Raw genomic sequence first — 19,749 nt, 5'->3', positions numbered from 1 at the left:
TAGTTGAATCGATCATTTAATGCAATTTACCAAGTTTTATTACCAAACTATCATTAAATTATATGACAGTTTTATAGAAGAAAACAATTGCGAAAACGCAGGGAGAGAATTTGATGCAATGCAGATAACAAATTATATCGAGCGTGAATTAAATACTATCTATACGAAAAATGGAACTAACATCGGTGGTTCATGTTTGGATACCAAACCCTCATTGCATAGTTGCGATGGAGTGCATAGCCGGAAGAACGGTGAGTATTTAATGAGGATTCGCCTATCTAATAAAATAACAATATTAATTTATGTGTAAAATTATAAATATAACTCATACGTATATGCAATATTTACGGATGAAAAATAATATCGATTTTGCGAAACAAAGTATCGACTTATAGATTATTTCAACTTAAAGGAATTTTGCGGTGAGTCTATGCAATTTTCAATTGCATCGCCGCTCTTTAATGATGACCATTGTTGTCGTCACCTAAAATAGAACACAATAATAGATAAAATATATAAGTTCGCGATACTCTTAGTAGTATGTATGTTACTTTCGTCTTCAGCATTTGAATCATAACATCATCAAATCCAGATTCTCTCGTCATCTCGACCGAGATTATTTCACAAAATCTTAAAATAGATGCGTCGCTATGCGGCATCTTGGACAAAACTCGATGATTCATGCGTGACCTACCTTCTTCATGATTATACCATAATGTTCTTGGCTTCGAAAGTGCGGAATGGTATTTACTTCCTTGCGTGCACCGTAATCATTAACGTTCGTTTCTTATTGATTCCGACAATAGATACGTAAAGCACTTTCAGAAAACTGATGTAGATTAATTGCGGTGTAAAATAAACATTACACTTAAAGTTATGTTCGTTAATACGTATAAATTACTACTGGAGAAATAATACCGGACGAGACATACAAGTATCACAATCGGTGTTGAAACGTTAATAGTTAGATAAAATCATTCTCATATACGTGCTTAGAAATAGAAGACTGCAATTATTTGTAGTCCGCGAGTGTATGAGATATCTATATAAAACCTTAGAGTATGAAGATGTTTTTCAAGTGCAACAAAGTCCCCCGCAAAGTTCTCCCTGAATGGTATAAATATGGTAAAAATATGTCTCAAGGACAGAATTCGAGTCGTTACGAAACGATCCCCCACGTTGTTATTAGCTTCATTGATATGCGTGCACATGTTTTTAGAATGTAGTATGTAACGACTAGGCAGTTTGAATTCACAAGCGCAGTGCGCAGGCGGTGCGTTCTCGGAGTCGCGATCAGGGGCTGCTTGCGTGGCTAAACTTGGCTAAAGCTATGCACATACAACATTTTCTACCGCCAAATTCCGTCAAGAAAGAGAATAAACGTATAGATCGAATAGACCGAGGTGAAAACTAAAGAAAGAGAAAGAGAGAAAATGGCAAAATTGTGTCAATCCTGAAACACACACATACAATACGTATATCATGTCATAAATAATAATAATAATAATAATAATAAGAAGAAGAAGAAGAAAAAGAAAAAGAAGAAGAAGAAGACATTTGCAATATATTCGAGGCGCAAAGAAATAAAGAAGTGTGAAGAATAAAAAAAAAAAATGAGCGTGCGCATTCAAGCTTGAAAATCTAGAGTGCTTAACTTTATGGAGGGGAGCAACGAAAGAGAGATGTGAGTACGGAGAGGGAATAAAGATGCGTGGGTGGCTGTCAGTGAGCGCAAGAACGCTGCGTAAGACTTTACCACCGTTTTACCGTTCTACTCGACAAGATATGTTATAAGCTAATTATAATATCTATAAAATTTATCTGTATCGGACAAATCATTGATCTTCAACAAAAACCTGTGGTTATCAGAAAAATAAAAAACAACATGTGCAATTTATGGAATATATAAAAACCAAAAAACAAGAAAGATGTGATATAGCATGCTTATCACATTTTATACAATACGTATTGAATATGAGATACCTCTAATCCATCTCCTCCTAGTTTCCGATTTTCATTCCGATCATTATATATCATAAAATAGAAAGAAATTGTTGAAATTTGTTTAAATACGTTGAGCTGACTCGCACACCCTATATTCCTCTTGTTCTTCCTAAGCGTACTTCCGCACGCGTCAGGCGTCGGGGCGTTTAAACGTGCCCCACCCAGACCATACGACACCCTCCCCATCCTCTTATGCTTTAGCCAAGCGTCAAGTCGTAACCCGTCCAATTCGCATTCGACCGACGTCTTGGTTTAAAGAATCACGGGGACAAGACTTTTGACGATGACTTGATTTCTGCCGACTGACTGAACTGAACCGCGGTTACCAGCAAAACTGCGTGTATTGCGGAGTAAAGCGAAATAAGTGCGAGTGATTTGCTCCAATTCGTCGTTGTGCATCAAGAGTTTGTTTGTTAAATCTCGGGTGATAAAACACAACGTTGAGAGAAAAAATAAAATAAGATAAAACAGAGATCTCTTTAGATTCTCTAGATTAATTAGCAGTTTATTATTACTAAATCATATAGCTGGTCACAATTTTGTCATTCAAGCGACTCACGATTTTACTGAATTTTTCGATCCAAGATGAAGCGACAACAATTTCAAGAACAGCAGAAGCAACAACAACAGCAACAAGCTATCATGCAAGAACAACAGCAACAATACATCCAGCAACGGACGGAAAGACAAATCACGCGACAACAAATCACCAGTCAGCAGAGAGGTCAGTTGTGACGATGTTTGAAAAGTCAAGAAATTATATCCTTGAGCAATTGCCTATCGAATATGAAGAATTCAAGCAAGAAGAACGATACAGAAAATTTATCTTGACGAACTCAGGATTTATTGCATATTAATAAATTTATATAAAAATACATTTTACAATGTAATTTCGAGATATTGCGCGTGCTCGTGAAAGATAGCGGTGCATATTTTCACGATTTTATTTTTTCAAATTTTTCTACCGAGAATAAATTCAATCTAGCAGTTTTAATATATCTCTTCTGGTGGATATTCCGTCAACGAATACTCGTATTCTATTTCTGTGCAAGGAGCACCGTCCGTGCGAGAGCTCTAAAGATAGTTCTCCACACTCTCGACATAATCGTTTCAAAAATTCTTTGATATGCTGTTTGAGGAATATGGCATTGTGTTACGTATCATATCAAGAGGATACGTACATTTGAAATACTTTTTACAATTTTTTTCTATTAACAGTTTACTTTAAAAATTTTAATTCCAACGAGCAGAAACACACAAAAAAAGAAAGTTTATATAATATAATATATTTAATTTAATATACTGCATTTTGTGTGTCAAGAGGTGACTTATTATATTTCACACTTTATTTGCTTAGTTGAAAAGAAGTATTACATGTCTCTGCAACTAATATATATTTATGAAACAGTTGAGACAAAATCCATTAATATTAATATTATATTATTTCTTATCACTGTTTATACATATCTGTAGAACTTCTCCCTTAAGAACAAAAAACGCTGTTTTTGTAATATAAAGAAAGTAAAATATAAAATAAAAATTAGTTTGAAGTTTTTTATTAGTAAAGTAATAAAAAATTACTTATAACTTGAGATCATATTACAGCAAATTTTAAACGTGATAAACGTGATATTAAGAAAATTCCAAATCAAATTGCAAAATTTACTTTAAAAAATGTTTATTATGTGTATCTTGTTTATTTAATTATTGCGATTATTTAATTTATTGCGAAGTTCTATGCAAATTAGCACAATTTTATTTCACAAAAAATTTTAATTTTGGGGACTCTTATAGAAATCTGAAGAACGGCGCGTTTGCGCATTAATATTCTGTATTATACGCATTCCATATTATATATTATACTTGCGAATACATTTTTTTATATATTGTACATATAAAATAATAGTTAGAAATAAATTTCCGTTATCAAAAATAGTTTCACTAAAGCACGTTTGCCAACTGCGTTATACGTTAAAGAATTGAAGAATATGGACGTGTCAGAGAGTAGGTACGGCTGCCAAATAATATAACACTGACAGGTTCACGAATCTCACTTACATCAATGTGTGCATCGAAACGTGTTGGATTATATTTCAATGTGCGTAAAAGTAAAAGACAATGAAGTACAGTAAGCAAATCCGTTACGCTAGTAGCTACTGCGTTAAAGCGTTAAACTAGTGTCTTTCACATACGCAAAGAAGGATTAAATATTTACGTCTCGAAAAATCTCATTAGAAGTATTTACGAATAATATCGTCATATAAGATATAATTATTGCTTAAAATTTTAATTAAAAAGAAAAGAAAAACATATATATATATATATGTATGTATAATAAATAGGATATTGTACAATACTTTCTTTTTATAAACATATTTATTTTATTATGCAAAGTTTCTATAAAAGTCGGCTAATTGCTCCATAATATCTATAATAAATTTTGATGAAACTTGGATGCTTTAAAAGTCCAAACAGCTGATCGTAATACATACTTGCCATCATCAGTCAAGAACAATGATCGAGCAAAAAGAAGGATGACAGAAGAATGGTAGAAATAAGTAAAGAAAGAAAAAATAACAAACAAAAAAGCAAGATAATGTTAATTTAAAAATTCAATATTCGAATATAAAATATGCAAATTTTACGCGAAATGTACGTAGATATGAAAAGAAGAGAAATGTTAGACCCGGTTTTATTTTGGTCAGTGACTGCTTTTGCGTAACGGAAGACGCGATTGGTCCAGGCACGGCGTAGACGCATCGCGTCGCGACTCGTCGCGGCGCGCAGCGCCGAGCAAAGATAGTTGCGCCTAAAATGGCTCACGGTAACGTGATCCCTATCCAAATGCAAAAATACAATCCCCTGCTTGTAGCAGCACATTACGTCCTTCGTAGCTCGCAAATCGTAAAGCGAACGATGCTTAATCGCGATGTCACGTACAATGAGAAAAATGATTAATTTTATAATTATAGATAATCAATCCACTGATTTAATAAATTGACTAAATAATATAACGTAATGAAATTCTGCCTATACATGCCACATTTTTGTGTTATAATATTTAATTTCGTTCTTTATACACTTTGCATTATCCGTAGCTGAGAAGATATCTTGTCTAGTTACTAATTATTTTCTAAAATTTGCTCGTTTATTGAGCAAAACGATGTATTTATATCACTATGCGTGTACATCTTCCTTCTTCGTATAACTTCTGTCGTACTTTCCAATTAGAGTAGAACGAGCCAAGGAAACGAACCGTTCACGAGCTGTTTTTTCTTGTCGCCGTTACGCGCGATGACGATGCCGCATTTTTTCATTAAATTATGTCTACACCGGGACGCATCATAATTTCAACCAATTTACTTGTTAGTCTGAGAACGGACCATTACGAAAATACGTACAAGTTTATGATTATGGACTTTCATTGGGAGGGAGAAATTAAATTTAATTCCGGATGAAATAGATTAATTTGAACAGTGTTTAATATTATTTGCATTTTAATTAAAGTAAATTAACTCATTTTTTTTATTTCCGTAGTTCAAGGGGAGATCGTTATGCAAACGACGCCAACGGTACCAGCGTAAGTATTGCGACATTTACCAATTGTAGTCTCTATGTGACTATAAGAGAAACGTAACTGTCATTAATAATATTTTTAAGACAATCTCTCAAATTATCGGCAGATTTACGGGTAAACCCGGGGATCCCTCACCACCGATTTTCGAGCGGATCTTCAAAAATGCGAGATTTGCGCAGGGCGGCAACGCGATTTTTGAAGGCTGTGTTCGTGGTAATCCGAGACCGTCAGTTTCTTGGACACATAAAGGAGTGCTGTTGCTAGAATCACGAAAGATCCGAATGTCTTATGATGAAAAGTCAGGAATTGTCACACTCCAAATTAATCAGATCGGTCCAGGGGACGAGGGCGAGTACACATGCAGTGCAAAGAACCAATATGGTAAGGATTGATTTTCTACAAGGACAGTTTTCATCTAGAATAGATATTCTTTAAACATTAGAATCTAACTTTTGAATTGACGTTAGAATAAAGTAAATGGAAAAAAAACTCTGTGTCCTTTTCACTTTTCAGGCGAAGCTATTTGCTCAGTTTACATACAGCCAGAGGGATTTGGTCCTCCAACGCAACAACTAACAGATAGCCACAAGAAAGAATTTACGCAAAGCTTTCAGACGAGTGAACAAAAAATGCAAACTGGAAGTCAAGTCTTCCAACAACGCAGTTATCAACAAACGACCGATAAACGAAGTTACGTTAATGGCACAACTACGAGCGTTGAAGATTTTAAGGTATTACAGCCAAACACTATATATATTCGTTGCTTTAATAGAATACCGATATGAGAATGCTTAAGAAGTAATATCCTTCTTTCTCAAATGCACAGGTGGACACCTTTGAATATAGATTGTTGCGCGAATTGGAATTTCGTGAATCAATTACTCGCCGTTTCGCGGGTGAATCTGACTTGCAAATATCTACGACAATTGATCGTACCTTGGGACCGGTTACACCTCCACAAATCACCCAGAAACCCAGAAACTCGAAGCTCGTTGAAGGATCGGACGCTGTCTTCACCGCAAAGATAACTGGCAATCCGAAACCAAGAGTGAGTTCAAGTCGCATTGAAAGAACTAAAATATTAAAGATAAATTCACGACAACTTTTCTCCAATAGTATACATATAGTATATTAGTATATGTATATGTATAATTACTTTTATCTATAAGTCGTATTTCTATATCATCTGTCAATAATGTTATAAGATATTCAATTGTTTTAATTGTAAAATATCTAATCTAATACATTCTTTATTAAATAAGCATCGCTAAATCGTATTTACGTTATTGTAGTTAACATGGTTCAAGAATGGACAGAGAATTCGAGATTCTCAACGTGTGGAGACGAGCTATTCAAATCAACAGGCTACTTTACGAATTCGAGTCGCTCTGCCGGAAGACAGCGGCCATTATACATTATTGTCTGAGAATCCTCAAGGTTGTACCGTTAGTTCCGCTTATCTCGTAATTGAGTCCAGCGATCAAGTAGATCAAGTTCCGTATCAAGCGCATCAAAGGGAATTTATTAAGACTCAACAAGTAGAGTCGACCATTGAATCTACTGACTCTAGCAAAATTCTGCCACCAAATTTTGTTCGTACAATCACAGATAAGGAGGCTACCGAAGGCAAAATGACGCGGTATGCTTTGACTTTTTCCATTTTTAGTATCTCTCTAGCTTTTCTTTCACTCTTAAGCATCGTTTTCAATGAGTGGTGTTTGTGTTTGTGACACTAACAAATAATATAACTGACATATATTTCAGATTTGATTGTCGCGTAACTGGACGTCCCTATCCCGAAGTTACCTGGTATATAAACGGCCAACAAGTCGCCAATGACATGACTCACAAAATCCTTGTGAATGAATCTGGTAACAATTCGCTGATGATCACAAACGTGAATCGCGCCGACGCTGGCGTAGTAACATGCGTTGCTCGAAATAAAGCTGGCGAGACTTCTTGTCAGTGCAACTTAAATGTCATTGAAAAAGAACAAGTGGTTGCGCCGAAATTTGTCGAACGTTTTGTTACAACAGGCGTAAAAGAGGGAGAACCCGTGGTCTTTATGGCACGCGCAGTCGGCACGCCCATTCCACGTATCACGTGGCAAAAGGTGTTGTAACTTCTTCAAATTTTATTTGCTGCATAATCACGATTTCTCTGACACCAAAAAAAACTTTTGCAGGATGGCGTACCAATAACGCCTGGCCCTGAAATACGTATATCGAGCGATGGTAGCGGAGCTTCAACTTTGGATATCCCGTGCGCCAAATTTTCAGATGCAGCCTGGTACCAGTGTACAGCTCAAAATGTAGCCGGCTCCACCGCAACTCGAGCACGGCTCTTCGTTGAGACGCCAAAAGGAACGACCCCGGAACCAAGACGCCTGAATTTACCCCGACCAACGAAAATCATCGAACCAGAGTGAGAGACTTTTTAAGTATTCACCAAGCTAGCAAATTAACATTCACACACCTTTCCACGTTTTATTTTATATCCTTATTGAGATGCACAGATGATGAATATATAGATTCATAGAATCAGTAGGACTTTATAAAATTGACTTTTTTATTCTCTCTAACAAAAACCTGTCGTAAATTAAACTGAATAATAAACGTTTGTAGACCAGCGCCTGGCCCCGAAGTGATTTACTTGAGACATGTGGAACGCGCGAAACCCTATTTGCCGCCCGCCGAAGAGGACAAAGTTTATCCCCCGCCGTGTTTCATTATACCGCTAAAAGACGTTCATCAGATCGAAGGTGGACGAACTCACTTCGAGGCCAGAATCGAACCGGTGGGCGATCCCACTATGAGAGTGGAGTGGTATGTCAACGGCAGAGCACTCGATGCGAGTAAGTAAAACATTTTTATGTTAATCTTGCATTTACATGACCAAACTCAATCGATTTACATTGACGTATATGTATCTTTCACAGGTTCCCGAGCAACTTCCGTCTTTCGCTTTGGTTTTATCTCACTCGACCTCATTAGCATCGTTCTTCAAGATAGCGGCGAGTACTTGTGTCGCGTCGTAAGCTCGACGGGAGTCGCTGAATCTCGAGCCACCCTCAGCGTAACACGTGAGTAATAGTTTATCCACGCCGTATTCTATATAACCATAAGCTTCTTTTCTTTTTTTCAGCACGTGCCACTATTGAACAAGCAAGCCAATACCCCGATAGCCTCCAGTACATCCAACAGCTTGAGGATTACAGCAAGTATCAAAGACAGGAGAGCGCGGAGGAGACCTCTTCACAGCGGCCGGTTTTCATCCGTCCGCTCCAGGATCTTGGTGAGCTACAGGAAGGTCGTAACGCCCATTTCGAGGCGCAATTGACACCTGTTAGCGACCCCACCATGAAAGTGGAGTGGTACAAGGATGGAAAACCAATCACAGCCAGTGAGTGTTGATATTTGGAACGAGCGATTTTTATTGTTTGAAAATATAATGTAAAAAACTATTAATTATTCACTAGGTTCAAGAATCACTAGCATCTTTAACTTCGGATACGTCTCACTCAATATAATGCACCTACGGGCTGAAGATGCAGGTTCTTACACTGTCAGAGCTGTGAACCGCTTGGGAGAGGCCATCAGCTCCACGACTCTTCGTGTCTTTGGTGAGTCTTATCTACAATTAGTGCCGTGACGGATAATTATTCTCAAACAGTTTTAGCTTTTATCAATTCTCGAATACTAATCTCTTAATTATTGTGCAGCGCGAACAAGCGTTACAACAGACTTGGGTATTCCCGAACAACTGAGATACATAGAGGCTGCCGAGGAATTGGAAGCGTATCAACAGGCGATGCACCAAAAGTACGTGCAGGAACAGCCTGAACCGAGTAGCCCACCGGAATTTAAATCGCCTATTAAGGATCAGAGCGGCATTAGAGAAGGCGGATTCGCTCATTTTGAGGCGCGTCTCGAACCAATCGGTGATGCCGATCTCCGTGTCGAGTGGCTGAAAGACGGACGACCCGTAGAAGCTAGTGAGTAATATACATAATTCTATTCACATAAACGTACGCATGTTATACATCTGTGTATATTCACGGAACATTTTCGGGATTAGGTTCTCGAATTACAACCTTCTTCAATTTTGGTTACGTGGCGTTGACCATCAAATACGTAACGATACACGATGTTGGCGTGTACACTTGCCGAGCCTACAATAGAGCCGGTGAGGCTCACACTACCGCTCAATTGAGTGTGATCAGCAAGAATGATGTTATTTATGACAGCCAGCATCCTACTGGTCTCCAAAAAATTCAGTCTCTCGAAGATTCGAGTAGATACTCGCGACAGGTTAGGGAAGAAACGCAGATTACCCAGGCACCACGATTCCTGGGTAATCTTAAAGGCACTAATAAGATCGTAGAAGGTCAACGGGCGCACTTTGAAGCACGTGTCGAACCTCAAAGTGATCTGAGTATGAAAATCGAGTGGTACCACAATGGTAAACCCATTACTGCTGCTAATAGAATCCAGACGTATCACGACTTCGGATACGTTTCCATTGATATCCTTCAGGTTCGCTCTGAAGACACTGGCACATACACCGTTGTGGCAAGAAACGCCCGTGGAGAAGCTCGTTTATCCGCCACCATGACTGTAGAGAGTAAGATATACAATTTTATTTTTATGCCGTATTGAAAAGAAATTTGCAGAGAATAGACGATTATTAATTAGTGAGTTTCGTTGATTCTTCGTTTCAGCACGTTCGAGCGTAGATACCAGCAGCATGCATCGCGGCACTTATGAGAAGACTCAACGTTTAGAAGAATCCAAGTTTGTCGAGCCGCAATATCATATCGAAGAGATCTCCAAATCAAAACCAATTTTTATCCAGCCGTTGAGTGATCCTAAGCCAGTTAGCGAGGGGAAAAATATTCACTTAGAGTGTCGTCTGGAACCGATGGGCGATCCTACGATGAGAGTTGAATGGTTCCAAAACGGACGTCCGGTCACAGTCGGCTCCAGATTCAGAACTTACTATGATTTCGGATTCGTCGCACTCGATATAGTACACGCTACCGTTTACGATTCTGGTGAATATACAGTCAGAGCTACTAATCATCTGGGTACCGCGCATACTTCAGCTTGCGTCAGAGTTATCGGAAGATCTGACATCGTCACCGAAACGCAAAATGAACAATCGCTTGAGCAAATACAAATGTTGGAAGATTCATCAAGGTTCGCTTTTATTTATCGCCTCTTGTAAATCATATTTTCTTTATAATTATTATATTTCTCATTTGTTATTTCATTCGTGTATAGGTATCGCAAAATTCAACAGGAGGAAGTCACTGTGATGCAAGCACCTCAGTTCACTCGACCTCTACACAATATTGAGACGGTAGAACTAACCAACGTTCATCTCGAATGTCGTCTTCAGCCAATTGGCGATGCGACCATGAAAGTCGATTGGTTCGTTAATGGTCGACCTGTCAAAACTGGTCATCGATTCAGACCATCTTATGAATTTGATTATGTGGCTCTAGACATTCTTGGCGTTTATCCTGAAGACTCTGGTGTATATACCTGTCAAGCTAGAAATCAGCTCGGCGAAGCGGTTACTTCGTGCTCTGTAAGAGTACACGCCAAGAAGGATTTACTTCTAGAGTCTCAACATCCCGAAGGATTGGAAAGAATACAATACTTGGAAGATGCTTCACGATACAAAAGGCATGAACTAGTGGATGAAGTCGTCAATGTAAAGCCGAAATTTATTACAAAACCGAAAAACCAAGAAAATCTTCGAGAAGGACAACATGCTCATTTCGAGTGCAAACTGGAGCCGGTAACGGATCCGAATTTGAAAGTCGAGTGGTTTAAGAATGGTCGTCCAGTAACGATAGGTAATTTGTCCAAATTTTATTGCTATCTCTTCTACAATAATAACACAAATACATATACACACACATATCATTATCTAACACACGTTCTTTTCTTTTCTCAAATTTATCAAAAGTTGTGTTTAGTTTGTATATGTTCAAATTATGTTCGTTCTTGGAAAAATCACACACACGCACACAATTTGCAGGACACCGCTTCCGTCCAATTCATGATTTTGGTTACGTTGCATTGGATGTAATTGATTTGATTGCCGAGGATTCTGGGACATATACTTGTCGTGCTGTTAATCTGGTAGGAAGTGACGAAGTACTCTGTACTTTAACGTGTCGCTCAAGCGCACAAATATTAACGGACACGCAAAATGAGCTTGGACTTGAGCAAATTCACTACCTTGAGGATAAATCCAAATATCATAGACAAGAAGTTATTGAAGAAACTACCACTCAGGCGCCTATTTTCACAACTTCATTGAATAATGTCGAGATAAAAGAGGGTCAGCGAGCACATTTTGAATGTAGACTAATTCCGGTATCCGACGCAACAATGAAAATCGAATGGTTCCATAATAATAAACCAGTAAAAGCGGGCTCGAGATTCGTTGAGACGAACAGCTTTGGTTTCGTCGCTCTCGATATTATGTACGCGTATCCCGAAGATTCTGGGACATATACGTGCAGAGCTAAAAATATTATTGGCGAAGCTATCACTTCTGCAACCGCCATCGTTCACTGTAAGCTTTTTTTTCACTATAAGATTTGTTCGATAATTTCTTTCAATATCGATAACGTTAATTCACTTTTTTTCTTTTACCAACAGCTAAAAAATCAATCTACACAGAGACTCAGAGTGAAGAAACTCTTCAACGTCTTCGCTCGTTGGAGGACACCTCTCGTTATCAACGTAAAACTGCAACCGAGGAAATTGTTACGCAAGCTCCGGTCTTTACGATGCCAATAAAAGATCTTCGTGTTGCTGAGAATCAGGCAGCACATTTCGAGGCACGTGTTATCCCAGTTGGAGATCCTAAACTCAAGGTGGAATGGCTACGTAACGGAGTTCCTATTTCAGCCTGTAAGCCTAGCATCTAACAAATTTATGTACCAACATATATCGTCTCGTATCAAGATTTTTTCAAAAATATTCTTTATCGTTAAAAAAATTTTTAAAGCAAATCGTGTAACGACCATGCACGATTTTGGATACGTCGCTTTGAATATGAAGTACGTCAATCCCGAAGATTCAGGCACGTATACATGTCGTGCTATAAACGAACTTGGAGAAGCAGTTACTTCAGCAACATTGTTCGTTCAATGTGAGTACGTCGTTAATTTAACGTATAATTCAGGTACATATATTTACGAAACGTTTACACAATACATTTTACACAATTCGCAAACTGACTTTAAAAATATAATCAATAATAACTATTTTTTGTAAATTAGGTAAACTGTCCCGATATTAATTAACATTATTAACTTTTGCTATAGTTACATCATTAAACAGAAATGATGTTTAAAATCCTATACCGATTTACTACGTAATACGTTGTCGGTATTACATTCTTTTATTTTATTTTTACTTCATTGGAATTGATTTGATATAATATTGTTAAACTTATTTGCTACTATCTACAAATAAGTATTACATATCTGCCTGAGATATTGAAAATCTGCCGAGTCTACCCTAAAAAACTTTCGTTGTTTTACGGAATTAATTGACGTGCATGATTCCCTTTGACGATTCGTACCACTGCGCTATGTCAAAAATTCTTCTAAAATACAGCAAAGGCAGCCTTGCAGTTCGAATCACAACATGAGAGCGCTTTGTCGAAACTTCAAGCCCTGGAGGATACCACAAAATATCAACGTCGTGAGGAGGAGGAGATCCTGATAAAAGACAAGCCATCCTTTACGGTTCAACTGAGTCACAGATACAGAACTACCTGTGACTTTGGATTCGCATCGTTGGATGTATTAACCGTATATGCCGAGGATTCGGGCACGTATACTTGTCAAGCCACCAATAAATTGGGATCGGCGAGGAGCTCGATTAATCTTAATGTAAAGTGTGAGTAATATAAGAGCGTAATTTGCGTGACAACGTAGCTTGGATTAGCTTCGATTTTATTGCGTGTGTGTACGTGTGTGCGTCATTTATTTCTTACAACTTATAACTTTAATTTACACATTATATTTCATTTCTTCTCTTCTTCGGTTTAAGTTTTCTCTTCTTTATATCGCTTTGCATTAATTTAAACTTAAAAAAAAATCTCTCTTTAGCTCGAGCATCAATTATTCACGATACCCAACATGAGAGCGCATTGAAAAAGATACAATACCTCGAAGATGATTCAAGATATAAACGAGTGATCGAAGAAGATACGATCATCGCGGAGAAGCCAACTTTCGGACGACCATTGAAGAATATTGAACACCTCCCAGAAGGCAAAAGTGCCCATCTCGAAGCTACACTGACTCCTGTGAATGATCCGACGATGATCGTTGAATGGTTTCGAGATGGACGTCCTATTCCTCAAGGACATAAATTTAAGACAACCTACGATTTCGGATATGTCGCTCTCGATATTCTTTATGCTTATCCTGAAGATTCGGGTACTTATATGTGCAAAGCAAGAAACGCTGCTGGCGAAGCAGTCACTACTTGCGTGATCAGCGTGGATTGTAAGTAATATTTTACACTATGAAAACAACAAAGGGCTAATAATTATTTGCTTTACTTTTACACTATGTTTATTCATAAACTAGATTTAGCATGATCAATGAGTTAACCCGTTAAATAATGTTTCTTTTCGCGGACTTTCGAAACAAATGAGAGAAACAAATGAGATAAAGCGAGATAAATTTTTCATATGTTTACTTTGCAAAATTTACAATTGTGGAAGAAATGTTACATAACTTGTTATTTTATAATGGCTTTTAATTAATAAAAGTGTAGATACCATGACTCTCACCAATTATTTTGATTTTGCATAGCAAAACAAGGCTTATATCTCGATACATTGGATGCACAACGTTTGCAAAAGATTCGAGAATTGGAAACTGTCGAAGTCAAAGAAGAGATCGAAAAAGAGGTTATTCATCAAAAACCTGTGTTCTTAACACCGTTGAACAATCTGGATCATCTCAAGGAAGGCGAGCATGCTCATCTGGAATGCCGTGTAGAGCCGATTAACGACCCGAATTTAAAAATTGAATGGTATATTCAATATACTCAATAAACATGGATAATACTTTATAGTAGCTGCATCGTCTATAAGATGAAGAAATATTTATCTAGAATTTAAATGTGTTTATAAGAACGTTAAAAACGACACAACGATATAACGGTAGCTTTGATACAATGCCAAATAATTCTATCGATTAAATTATCTTTAATTTAATAGGTTTGTCAATGGCGTTGCGATTAAAACTGGTCATCGCTTCCGTACAACGCATGATTTTGGCTATGTGGCTCTTGATATTCTTTATACCTATCCCGAAGATTCCGGTACTTACATGTGTAAAGCAACCAACCTGGCTGGCGAAGCAGTTAACACTTGTACTATCAAAGTCAGCTGTAAGTATCTGTGATATCAACGTGTGCGTTAATTCGGGATATTATACTGTGCTAACTGTCCTGTGCAATTGTCAGCGAAAGATGCGCAATATCCGAAGTCAAATTTCCCACCCGTAAAGAACTTATTGAAAACATTCATCAGCAACGATAAAATTTATCGACAAGAAAAAGGCCATCTGTCGAACGGATAGCGCCGGAGATACTTTTACAAAAAAGTTTTATTAAGAAAAAGAATTTTTTTCGTTAAAATGTATAAACTCGTAAATCTTGTAAACTCAAACAAGTTCTGGTCTTACAGACGATATAAGAATATCATGCTTCAAAAGAATTATTAACCATATCACGTGAGATATTGCAAGGTATATCGAGTTAAGCGATTCTAATTCTTCAGATAATAATTTGATCGTAAAATCGGATTTATATATATATTTTATATTAAAAAGCAAGCATGAAATTGATAATAAAGAATACTTGTTTTATCATAGCGCGACGGAGTATTCTTTTGGATACCCAACATCCGGATGGTCTGGAAAAGATTCGAGAATTAGAGGCCCAGGGTCATCCTGCACGATTGGAAATCGAGGAACCGCCAGTAACACCACCGAGATTTGTCACTGAGCTTAGGGTAAATAATAATAACGATAACGAGACACATGAATGATTATTATATAAATTAATAAAGCAAATATAAAAAGTTTAGCAAAGCAAATGAAGCAAATGAAATAAAACACGAGAAATTTTTTTAGGGCACCACCGAAGTATACGAGGGGCAAACAGCTCACTTCGAGTGCCAAGTAGAGCCTCTGCATGACGCAAATCTTAGAATCGAATTCTTCCACAATGGTAAACCATTACCATCGGCAGCGCGTTTCCACGTGACTTTCGATTTCGGCTATGTGGCTCTGGACATTGGTCATGCCGTACCCGAAGATGCAGGACAATATTCTGTGCGGGCGATTAACGCATTGGGACAATGCGTATCATCTATCGAGCTTAAAGTAATTCCACGAGATAGCATTATTATGGATTCTCAACGGCCCGAAGGAATGGACAAAATCCGAGAGCTCGAGGCCCAACAGCCATGGAAAAGACCTGATATTCCAGAGCCTCAAACACGACAGCGGCCAGTCTTCACTCAACCATTGCAAAATATTGATAGCATTGCCGAGGGTCACACCGCACATTTCGAATGTAGACTCATACCCGTGGGTGATCCTATGCTTAAAGTGGAATGGTTCAGAAACGAAGTGCCCCTTGAGACAAGTGAGAATCGTTAGATATGAAGTTCAATATTTAATGTTAATGCAACAATATAATTCTTACGTAAAATTAATTTTTACCGCAATTTTCTCAGGTTCGCGGATAACTAAGGTGCACGACTTTGGCTATGTATCTCTGGATATCGCTCACGTGCGTGACGAAGATGAAGGTGTTTACATGTGCCGCGCGTCTAATCCATTGGGTGAAGCGGTTACCACAGCTTCAATGAAGATTAAAAGTAAATAATTTCACCTATTTAATTTAATCAAGCTGTCAAGATTGATATATAATCTGTTTAATAAATTATTATTCACATTAATACGTACAGCTAAGGCGAGCATACAGTTAGATACTCAGCATCCGGAGGCGCAACGTAGAATCGCTCAGCTGGAAGCCAAGGAAGCTGGACGACCCGAGGAGCCAGAAAAGATTTTTGATAAACCAATTTTCACGCAGTTGCTAACTGGGCCAACTGAACTTTGGGAAGGACAAATGGCTAGATACGAATGCAGAGTCGTTCCTGTCGGCGACGCGAGTTTAAGATTCGAATGGTATATGAACGGAGTCGAATTAAAAATGGGTAAGATAGCTTTTTTTCTAATAAATGATTATTAGTATCGCAGTAAATATTTGACATTAACAAAGTCATTGTGTATCGATATTTATAGGTTCACGTTTCCATGTAAGTCACGATTTCGGATACGTAACGTTAGATATTCTAAAAGTTATTCCCGAAGACTCTGGAGTATATACTTGCAAAGCGATTAACAATGCAGGAGAGGCGATATCGTCAATTTCCCTGAAAGTAAAAGCACGTTCAGCTATCAGTTCCGACAGCATACAAACGGACGCGTGGCAGAAAATTCAATTGAAGGAAGCCGAAATGAATAAAGTGCCGGAAATGTTTGTCGACACAACGCCGCAGCAAGCACCAGTTTTCACCAAGCATCTCGAAAGCTTCGACAAGCTGATAGAGGGTCAACGTGTCTATTTGGAAGCTCAAGTGGAGCCGCGGGCGGATCCGAATTTAAGAGTGGAATGGTTCAAGAATGGTGTGTCACTCCAGACTGGGACGAGGCTTCGTAGTACGTTTGATTTCGGTCTGGTAACGTTGTCGATCAACGGGCTAAGACCCGACGATTCGGCAATTTACACATGCAAAGCAACTAATCTTTTGGGAGAAGCCGTGTCAACTTGTAGTTTGAAAATTGCCGATCGTCACTGGTTATTGGGAGATACCTTGCATCCTGACGCTCTGCCGAAAATCGATGCTTTGGAGCAGCCTCAGATAATCTCTACCGAGCAACCGGAACCTACTTATGAAGAACCGGTTTTCATTACTCATTTAAATAACGTGGAATGCATCGAAGGTGATAACGCTCACTTTGAATGCAATGTAGAACCGTCGAAAGATCCGACTATGAAGATTGAATGGTTCTTGAACAACAAACCTTTGCCGACCGGTGCGAGATTTAAGAGCACCTATGATTTTGGCTACGTGGCTCTGGACTTGACTCACGCTTACAAAGAAGATTCTGGCGTGATTACCGTTAGAGCCACAAATTCAAAAGGAAGTGCACAGACATCTGGTACCTTGAAATGCACCAGCAAGCAAAATATCTATCTTCAAACGCAACATCCACAAGGAGAAATCGGACTTGAGAAAGTAAAAGAAGCCGAAGATGCTTACCTATCGAAATACAAGAAACCGGAAGAAGCTCCTGAGCATGAATATCCTAAACCGATCTGGACGGTGCCTCTTGGGCCTGAGTTTAAACTAGGAGAGTCCGAACCGTTACATCTAGAGGGACAAGTCGAGCCAAAGGATGATCCGAATTTAAGGATCGATTGGTATTTCAATGGGAAACCTTTAGAACATGGTTCACGTTTCAAAATGACTAGCGATTTTGGATTTGTCACTTTGGACTTGACGGACGTTTACGAGCGTGACTCTGGTATTTACACTTGCAAGGCCTATAACAAAGCGGGCGAAGCTTTTACTTCGACGACGATTTATTGTTCCACAAAAGAAAATATCATTGAAAAGTCGCAGCATCCGAAAGGCAAGGAAGGTCTCGAAGCGATCCAAGATCTGGAGGAATCTTTGAAACGGCAAGAAGGAGTTCCCCTAGGAGACGAAGAAGGTCAACCACCGATGTTTACATCGCAATTTGAGAATTTGACCAATCTGTCGGAAGGAGAGATCGCTCACTTCGAAGCATCTCTCATCCCTACCGGTGATCAAACTATGGTGGTTGAATGGTTCTATAACGGCAAATCTTTAGAAGCTAGTCACCGCACGAGAACCGTTTACGCTTTCGGCATGGTTGTCCTCGAGGTTCTCGGCACTAAAATAGAAGATTCGGGTACTTATACTTGTAGAGCCACCAACAAATGGGGTAAAGCAGAAATTAGCGTGCAACTAGAATGCATCGACAAGTCCAAGGGACAGAAACCTAAATTCACTACGCAGATTCAATCCTTGGAGGGTTTAAAGGATGGTCAATCGGCTCACTTTGAGTGTACTCTGATCCCAGTGGGTGATCCTCATATGAAAGTCGAGTGGTTCCACAATGGAAAGCCTCTACGGCACTCGTCACGTTTCAAGATGGTCTCTGATTTTGGCTTCGTAGTTATGGATATTGCCGGGGTGATGTCTCACGACAGCGGAGAATACGTTTGCAAAGCTAGCAATAAATACGGTGAAGATTATACAAAAGCCACGATCAAGTGCTTCGGCAAGAGCGGAGTTTACTTAGATTCTCTGCAGCCGGACTCGCTCGCTAGAATTCGAGAGCTCGAAAGTTATACCGGAGAGCAAGTAACTATACCTACGGCTCCCGTCGCTGAACCACCGAAATTCATTACGCAGATCGCTGACATTACGAAGCTGGTAGAAGGGCAGTCCGCACATTTCGAGGCCAGACTGACCCCGGTGACTGATCCTGACTTGAAAGTCGAGTGGTATTACAATAGCAAGAAACTTCCTCACGGCCATCGATTCCGCACCTTCCATGACTTTGGTATTGTTATCTTGGACATCCTCTATTGTTACGAAGAGAATTCCGGAATTTACGAATGTAGGGCCGTTAACAAGTATGGCGAAGATTCTACAAGAGCAACACTCAAATGTTTCTCCAAAGCTAATCTCGTTTTGGAATCGCAACTTCCTAAGGGCATGGAAGGCGGCCTAGAGAAAATCCAAAATCTCGAAGACTCGATGATACGTACGAAAGACAAAAAGATTGTAGAAGAACGTGGCAAGGCTCCAATGTTCACTGTACCTTTAAGTAACATTGATGGTTTACGAGAGGGAGAAAGCGCGCATTTCGAGGCACGAGTAATTCCTACGGACGATCCAAAATTAAAGGTAAGTTTTTAGAATTTCATATATATATATATATATATATATATATATATATATATGTATATATAATATGTATGTAGATGGATGTAGATTGCATGTACGTT

The 19,749-nt window shown here is 38.6% G+C and overlaps 2 protein-coding genes across 10 annotated transcripts in view; one reads left to right on the top strand and one right to left on the bottom strand.

Moving 5' to 3' along the window:
* The window catches only part of LOC143899268 (uncharacterized), a 72,046-nt gene that overhangs the window by 41,980 nt on the left and 10,317 nt on the right, over positions 1-19,749 (bottom strand). The window lies entirely within an intron of this gene.
* The window catches only part of Sls (sallimus), a 77,937-nt gene continuing 60,398 nt past the window's right edge, over positions 2,211-19,749 (top strand). For 8 of the 9 annotated variants that reach the window (XM_077409425.1, XM_077409426.1, XM_077409424.1 and 5 more), the window contains exons 1-28: positions 2,590-2,728; positions 5,542-5,584; positions 5,688-5,962; positions 6,095-6,312; positions 6,408-6,629; positions 6,874-7,220; positions 7,346-7,694; positions 7,767-8,005; positions 8,206-8,435; positions 8,520-8,663; positions 8,726-8,983; positions 9,060-9,203; positions 9,303-9,575; positions 9,659-10,204; positions 10,302-10,779; positions 10,864-11,444; positions 11,630-12,172; positions 12,259-12,513; positions 12,611-12,754; positions 13,225-13,509; positions 13,722-14,123; positions 14,436-14,658; positions 14,846-15,018; positions 15,504-15,643; positions 15,765-16,281; positions 16,373-16,516; positions 16,607-16,858; positions 16,947-19,648. In XM_077409425.1, the coding sequence (XP_077265551.1) occupies positions 2,590-2,728; positions 5,542-5,584; positions 5,688-5,962; positions 6,095-6,312; positions 6,408-6,629; positions 6,874-7,220; positions 7,346-7,694; positions 7,767-8,005; positions 8,206-8,435; positions 8,520-8,663; positions 8,726-8,983; positions 9,060-9,203; positions 9,303-9,575; positions 9,659-10,204; positions 10,302-10,779; positions 10,864-11,444; positions 11,630-12,172; positions 12,259-12,513; positions 12,611-12,754; positions 13,225-13,509; positions 13,722-14,123; positions 14,436-14,658; positions 14,846-15,018; positions 15,504-15,643; positions 15,765-16,281; positions 16,373-16,516; positions 16,607-16,858; positions 16,947-19,648 (10,266 nt within the window). Of the gene's footprint in view, positions 2,729-5,541; positions 5,585-5,687; positions 5,963-6,094; positions 6,313-6,407; positions 6,630-6,873; positions 7,221-7,345; positions 7,695-7,766; positions 8,006-8,205; positions 8,436-8,519; positions 8,664-8,725; positions 8,984-9,059; positions 9,204-9,302; positions 9,576-9,658; positions 10,205-10,301; positions 10,780-10,863; positions 11,445-11,629; positions 12,173-12,258; positions 12,514-12,610; positions 12,755-13,224; positions 13,510-13,721; positions 14,124-14,435; positions 14,659-14,845; positions 15,019-15,503; positions 15,644-15,764; positions 16,282-16,372; positions 16,517-16,606; positions 16,859-16,946; positions 19,649-19,749 lie in introns of all 9 variants that reach the window. The other variant, XM_077409422.1, reaches the window with a different exon arrangement.

This window comes from Temnothorax americanus, unplaced genomic scaffold (assembly GCF_048541705.1).
Source record: "Temnothorax americanus isolate GAGA-0224 unplaced genomic scaffold, ASM4854170v1 Scaffold26, whole genome shotgun sequence".
In the NCBI taxonomy this organism is placed as follows: domain Eukaryota; kingdom Metazoa; phylum Arthropoda; class Insecta; order Hymenoptera; family Formicidae; genus Temnothorax; species Temnothorax americanus.
Note: the sequence above shows the minus strand (reverse complement) of the source record. Positions and strands in the feature narration are given on the sequence as shown.